The sequence below is a fragment of the Varanus komodoensis genome, unplaced genomic scaffold, assembly GCF_004798865.1.
Source record: "Varanus komodoensis strain SLA01 unplaced genomic scaffold, ASM479886v1 scaffold5, whole genome shotgun sequence".
Lineage (NCBI taxonomy): Eukaryota > Metazoa > Chordata > Lepidosauria > Squamata > Varanidae > Varanus > Varanus komodoensis.
Genome location: NW_025336087.1, coordinates 14,987,727 through 14,994,952, shown reverse-complemented (window position 1 = coordinate 14,994,952; position 7,226 = coordinate 14,987,727). Strand labels below are relative to the sequence as shown.

The 7,226-nt window shown below is 34.7% G+C and overlaps 1 protein-coding gene across 3 annotated transcripts in view; it reads right to left on the bottom strand.

The window, feature by feature from the left end:
* Positions 1-644: 644 nt before the first annotated feature.
* MSH3 (mutS homolog 3) overlaps positions 645-7,226 on the bottom strand; it is a 101,849-nt gene continuing 95,267 nt past the window's right edge. For all 3 annotated transcript variants that reach the window (XM_044446506.1, XM_044446508.1, XM_044446507.1), the window contains 4 exons: positions 6,127-6,313; positions 4,318-4,447; positions 3,926-4,094; positions 645-1,663 (listed from right to left, as the gene is read on the bottom strand). In XM_044446506.1, the coding sequence (XP_044302441.1) occupies positions 1,558-1,663; positions 3,926-4,094; positions 4,318-4,447; positions 6,127-6,313 (592 nt within the window). In that variant the 3' untranslated portion in view covers positions 645-1,557. The remainder of the gene's footprint in view (positions 1,664-3,925; positions 4,095-4,317; positions 4,448-6,126; positions 6,314-7,226) is intronic.

The window sequence follows — 7,226 nt, the reverse complement described above, 5'->3', positions numbered from 1 at the left end:
TCCCAGGTGCTCCTCAGTATCTGAGGTCTATACAAAGTCTTCAGTAGCTCCCAAGCACTAAATGTAAGACCTCATCTAATGCGAAACAGTCCCAAGGAATAATGTCTTCCATGTACATAGACAATGGACTGTCCTTAGATTTCAGTCCTATATGAGCATTAAAATCTCCACGAGAGCATGGGTACATGATAGCATAGTTTCCAGAATCTAGTCCAGACTATGTCATAAAGGTAGCTATACTGGAGGAATATAAATATTAATAAAAGTAGTCCTTCTACCTTTCCCACTGAGAATAATCAGTCTGGCTGTACTGAGTAGTTTATTAATTGCAGTTATTCCACTACAGTCTTCAAACTGAGAGAAATCAAACCATCCCATCTCTCATTTTTTTAGTTGTAAAGGCTGATTTTTATTATACATGATAAATCCTAAAAGGTATACATTGGTATTCTCTAAATGCCATGCTTATTGTAGATGAAGATGTCATAACCCTTTAATTTTTTAAAAAACCTTCATACAAATGAATAGTTTCTTGTGTAACAACAAAGCAATTGTGTATGAATTTTACAAGGATTCCATGGAGGTGGGGGTAATAACAAAGATATGAATTACTATTCTGACTGAAATCATTTTAAAAACCAAGAAACCCTTTAATGCCATTATTTTATTAAATACAAAATTATTTCTAAAAGTTATAAATACAATTTTCATGTTTTCAGTCAGTAATTATATGCAACTTCATCAAACAGCACATAAATAAAATGAAATTATAAGAATGAATGCATATCGCCTGTAGGATACATAATATGGGAGGATGTTATACAATGCTTTTATTTTCAGTGAATTAAGCTCGCTAGACATTAAGCAATTTGAAAAAATAAAAATCAGGTTTGTGCACACAATGTCAATTGCATTTAAATAATAGTTGAAACCTATCCATATGGACTATTTTTGCAACATATTTTCTTTACAAGATTGCCCATAATGATGTCAAGAAAGTACCACATGAAAGGTACATTCTGCAATGATTTCCAATTACAGCAACTTATACGGACCCAAACCAGGCAAGTTGTCAGAAGACCCACAAACAAATCTCCCATGTCTTTTTATCTGAAAGTTTAAAGCAGGTACAGGCGGTTTCCAAAATGAATCAAGTCACTGCAGTAGGCTTAACAGTTCGTATCTTTTTACTTTAATTACATAACTTCCTCCAGAAAAAAGGGGGACTATATATCCTAATATACCATAATTATTACCTTTATGTTTCTCTCCATTGTGCAACTTCAAGAGGATAATTCTGATTAGGAAATAAGTTGGAGTAGAAAGCCTCTGTGCCCAGTGACAGCTTCTAACTTTGCATTCTCCACTGTATAACTACCTTTGTGGTGCAGTTTATACAAAAAATGACAAAAATGACCACATGACTCAGTCATTAGCTTGTTAAAATCCATCTCTGTGTTCAAAAAATGTCACAATGTATGTATATATTTCTTTGTAGGATAATTTATATTAAACCTATACTGTTTCCAATTTCAATTGGCAAGTTTTGAGGAATTTTTACAGTTGGCTCAAATCTGTATCTGTTTCACATTCAGTTTTCCATCTTTGCAATTCTCCAGCATCATTAGTATTCCAAAGTCTAGCAAATGCCATTAGTCTTTTTCTAAAAAATAAAAATAAAAAGAATGTTAAGTATTAGAATTTATGAAGCTATCAATTCATCAACATTTAAATCTCTCAGTAGAAATTTTATATACAACAATTGACCAGCCAGGTCATTTATTGTCCCAATTAAACAAAGCATTATTCACACAATTACAATTCATATCAAAAGGGTGATGTGGAAAGAAATGAGAACAAAATCTATCAGGAAGCTCTATGCAAGTCTCATTGAAATTGAGTTTTCACTGAAAACTTTATAACTACTGTTATTGTTGGTGCTTGTTTTTCTGAAGTATTATTACTAAAAGAGGAAGGGCACAATGTAGTCTGCATACTGCATAGGAAAATGGGAAACTTTAAGCAGTCATCAGGAATAGGATGACTGGGAGCAACTGGAGTTTGGATTACCCCTTGAATAGTTATTTCAGCCTCAACTTCCTACTATTGTCTGACAGGAATGAGTTTTCTCAACTCAGATGTTCATTTTTATAACTTTTTAAAAAATCTACATTATTTAATACTACTGTTAATTCACCTGCCAGAATTTACCTATAATTTTGAAATACTGTTTTTTCTCAAAATTGTAGAGCAATGTATCCCTGTCCTATACATGTAACTTCTACAACAGAAAAACAATGTGTTATATTGGCACAATCCTATACATTTTTAGACATAAGAAGGCCTACAACTCAAATTTTTCTCTGTCTTTTACCATTGGAAAACACATGAGATTCTGAAAACACAGGAGCCATAAAAATTGTGATTCTAAATTGCCTACTTCTTTCAAATCATTCAACTGCAAATCTACTAATTGTAAGCAATTTAATTTTGAATTAAAATGAATCCTTACATCACCCCCCCACTAATTATGTATGACAGGACAGCAGTGACTAGATCTTTTAAGGTTTTTTTGAAGTATTCATTTAATAATTTCTTCTTACCCTTGAACCTTAATACTCCTATGAATTATGCTAGTAGCAACTTTAAAATAAAGATGTAATTAATTTTATTATATTCTTTAAATCTTAAACTGTTGTTAACTATTCGGACCCTTGGACAAATGTGAGATGGAAACAAAAATGAATTAGTATTGATCTCGTTCACATGACACATGAGGTTCATGGGGCTTGTTTAACCCAGAACAAACTAGTGTTTGTGGGACAACCTTTTGAGAAGCTGGCCATGGAGGGTTATTTGAGCCCTCACATAATTCTGTTTGTGTTAGGTTTATATGAGAAATGATTCACCCTCAAATAACACGCATGGCCAGGCTTTCATAGCATGGGTTCTTTAAAATGGCACTAAGTACATATCATGAATCATCACTGTTTGAACCATCCCTGATGAGTCCTTTATGTCATGAAAATGCAACCATTTTACTTTTCCTCCAAATTTTTAAAGAGTAAAGCCCAGAAGCGATTCATATTTCTGAATCCTCACTTCAGAATTTAAACATTACATTTAAAGCTGGGCTCCTGTATTGTATCTCTAATATACTTGAGACGTGTGCTCTGGAGAAGGCGACTTCAGCACTGTGTATTTTCATGCACATAGATGACACTGGCCCTGATCCGTGCAATGAAATGTGGAAGGCATTACTAGCTTTAGTTGAGTAATAATTAAGTCTGACTGGATCAGGCTATTATACAAAAGCTCATCACAATTCGAAAAAAAAAACAGTTGCCTAAAAAATTGGTTTTCTTTAACAGAATTTAGGAATGATATCATACAGGAATCCTACTGAAAGGTGAACGGAAAAGAAAGAGAGCCCAGCTTCCACTAACTGTCCTTTCTGCTTTTTTCCTCCTCTAGGTGATCCTCTAAGCCTGTCTGGCTAGTCTGTTTTACCAAGGCTGAGGGGCCATAGGATAAAGCAGATCCAAGCCTCTCCTATCCCATTCCCCCACAATGCCTCTTTTATAACATCTATGAGCCAATTCAAGGTTGCTATTTCTACCCTGGAAACAGCTGTAGTAGTTCATTCTGTGGTGGTTGCGAGGAAAGGGATCAGATCAGTCTCTTTCGCAGCTTTGGGAAAAGCAATAAAAAAAAAAATCTTACATCCAAAGGGCTGCTCTCTTAATCTAATTTATCTGTTTAAATCATAGATCCCAACAGAAGCAACAGCTGCAGTAACAGCAACAACATTACTGTTATTGAGCATTTAGGCATCTCTCGACCATACTTTTTCTGGCTACTCAGAAAAGCCCATCTAGCTACAAAGTTTTATTAACACAAAAAATATGAATCAATTTACTCTAACCTCTTCATATCTGTTAATCTCTCTAGCTGTTTCGATTTTTGAGATGCCTTTTTAATAATTTCTTCAGGAACTTCTGCTAATTTTGCAACATTTAGTCCATAACTCCTTGAAGCAACTTCTCTTGTTAGTCGATAAAGGAAAGTGACAAATTCAGGATTTTCTTCACATTCTAGAAAAAAAATAAAGCACTTAAGCATAATTAAGTATTAAGCACAATTTAATTCAGTACAGTTTATATCAGAAATTTTTAATAACTCTGGAAGTCTCTGAAGTTACTTCTAGCTAAGCCCCAACTACAACCAGTTTTTCAATAACTAACAAGTAAAATTAATTGATGCTAGTAGCCATTCAACTAAACAACATTTAGGAACTACCGGAAAGAAACTACATACCCTTTTCTTGTTCCTTGGTATCTTCGCTCACCATAAAAGCCATATGGTAATTTCCAACTTGCCTTGGGTAGGCTCTTTCTAATTCACACAATGGAGGATAATGGGTGACAAATAGTGTCAATGAACCCACCTAGGAAAATACATTAAAAAATATTAAAAGAGATGTCATAAACAGCAATAATGGACCAATACTAATAATATTTTGTCACCTTTCCTGAGAAGCTGGAGGAGCTTCATCTTGTTCCTACTCCCTATTTAACAAATAATGTCATATCTCTTGCCCAAGCAATCTGATATAAGGATCATCATTAGGCTAAAGTCACATGGCTATCTCTTCCCTTTTCATCCATCCATGTCTTGCAGACTTTGGTTAGGATCCACAGCCCAAGAAAACTTTTCAGTGCTTCCTTTAGAGCAGCATGTATAACTCCCTTCCCTTTAAAGTCTTTGAAAGCTGCATTCTATGAACCACAAGATACTACTAATCAGATGAAAAAAATACCTTCTTCCTGTGTTTGCACCCTTCTGTGTACAACCTTCAATATAACCAATTGTAAGCAAGTAAGCCTACTGAAACAAGCTGCTGCTAGGGCAAAAAAGAAATGACAAACTGGATAAAATGGCTCTACTTGTATAAAACAGTTGGACATAAGCCCATTTTATGTTTAAAGTTCTGCAAGCAGTGGGCAAAAACCTATTCCCACACCTCACTACATGTGCAGTTCATAAACCACAGCCTTGTAGGAGCTGACCATGAGAGGTATAGTGGGTTAGTATACTGGATAGCAACAACTGGGTCAGCTCCTCTAGATCATGCAAGTTTACAGTCTTGTGCTCTGTATAAGCTTGTGAAAGAGTCAACTCGTGCAAAAGCAGTTACTTTGCACTACACCTTTGGCACATGTTTCCTTTTGTCTTTTGGGTGCTGGTCTTGACTTTTTAAGCCCTTAAATTGCTTGGTTCCAATATCCACTTTTCCTATAATTCAGAGGCCTTGTATATTTAAATCAGTGCTGTGCCATTGCTCACATGATCAAGGAATAATAGAATAAATATACTGCCAGTAACAGAAGGAATTTCTTGTTCAAAATACCTGGAATTTCTACAAGGTAGAGTGGAGCCAAAATTGCTCTTCCTCTAGTTTATATAAACCAGGGGACTATGATCTGAGAAGGCAGGTCACACCTGGTCTTAGTACAATAGTTTCAAATGTGATGATACATGTGCTCTCTTTTGTACTACTTACTGGGCCTTAACCGTTAAGTAATTTCTACAGTCATAAATGTGAAATGGAACAGACTGTAGTCATGTATTCTGTTTTTGCAGCAGATGAATTATGTAAGTTGTGCCTACTCACTTGGGCACTTACGGGTTACATTCAAGGTCTGATACACAGTGTGAACAGGTACTGAAACCCAAAACTTGCTGAGCTATACAAACCATAAGCAGCCTTCTGAGTAAAATCATAACTGTACTAATCTAGAAAGAAAAGACTACATACATAAAGAGATGGTTTCTGTGTCTCCTCCACATTTCAACACCCCAGTGGAAGTCTGAGAATCATTGAACAGCATTGCAGAATGAGGTATGAAGGTAGCTGGAGTGAACGCCAGTAGGCCCTGTTTTTAACATGTATTTCTACCTGTTTTACTTACATTAATCTTACTATGTGCTATGTCTTAAATGTGAACTATCTAGAGACTCCAAGCAGGACTGGCTAAAAAATTAAAACACTGAAGATGTTTTCTATATATCATCAGAGATCATTTTCACCCCAGCAATATTCAAAATGACAGATAACATACTTACGTCTCTAATAAAATGCTCCAGAGTAGCATAAGCAATTGCAATCCCATCATGTGTGCTAGTGCCTCTCCCCAGTTCATCCAATATTACCAGTGAACGTGAAGTTGCTTTTCTAATTATCTCAGCTGTATCTGTCAGCTCTTCCATAAATGTACTGTGACCTTTAAATATGTTGTCCGTGGCACCCATTCTGCAAAAGAAAACAAGACCATTCAATTTTATTGGGACCAAATTAAGCAACACTAAACAACACTATTTTGTTCTAGAAAACAAGCACTCATGCTCAAATGACAGCTTACCACCTTATGAACCTCCTCTAAATAATTTTGTTGTGTTCCCTGTCCATTATAACCTGATCTAGTTACTAGAATAGATAAATTTAAAAATAGTATGATTAAAATTTGAAACAAATATAAGGACTGCTATAGTCCTAACACAGAAAAGGGTTCTGAATTAAGAGTTTAATTCAGGTATCCCTACTGTGGTGTCCATAGGCAACCTGAACAATACCTCTGAAGGAATCTCAAATATGTTTACCATGGACACTCTTTTTATATGTTTCACTTCAGTATATGTACATAGATTTATTTGAATGCATACAATTTTCTAGCTATACTCTAACTAGGCTTCAACAAAAGTGGATCAAATATCCAAATAAGTATCTATATGAAGAATGCATTTATATGCCATCTATTAATATATCATATTGTAAGGTCCTTATACATTGTATTATAGGAGGTGTGTGTTTATCATTCCAATTTTTAATATCAGTCTTTTAACTATGAAAAGAACACAAAAATCCATTTCTCCTTTCACTTACTAATTTCTATGAAGCAGGCAAATAATTTTAAACTGACTGAATGTCAGTGAATATTAAAGAAGGTTCTAACACAAAATTATCTGTGTAATATAGTATAAAATGCATCCACCACATTCTAAAACATCATCAAAAGATTGTCATACAAAAATTTTGTTTTACATTTTATATGGCAATCATTTTATGATGTTTTATGATGTGGTATATTGTATACTGTATTTTAATGTGTAGAATGTGGTGGATTTTATACTGTATTCTTAATGTTTTGTAAACTGCCCAGCGAGTT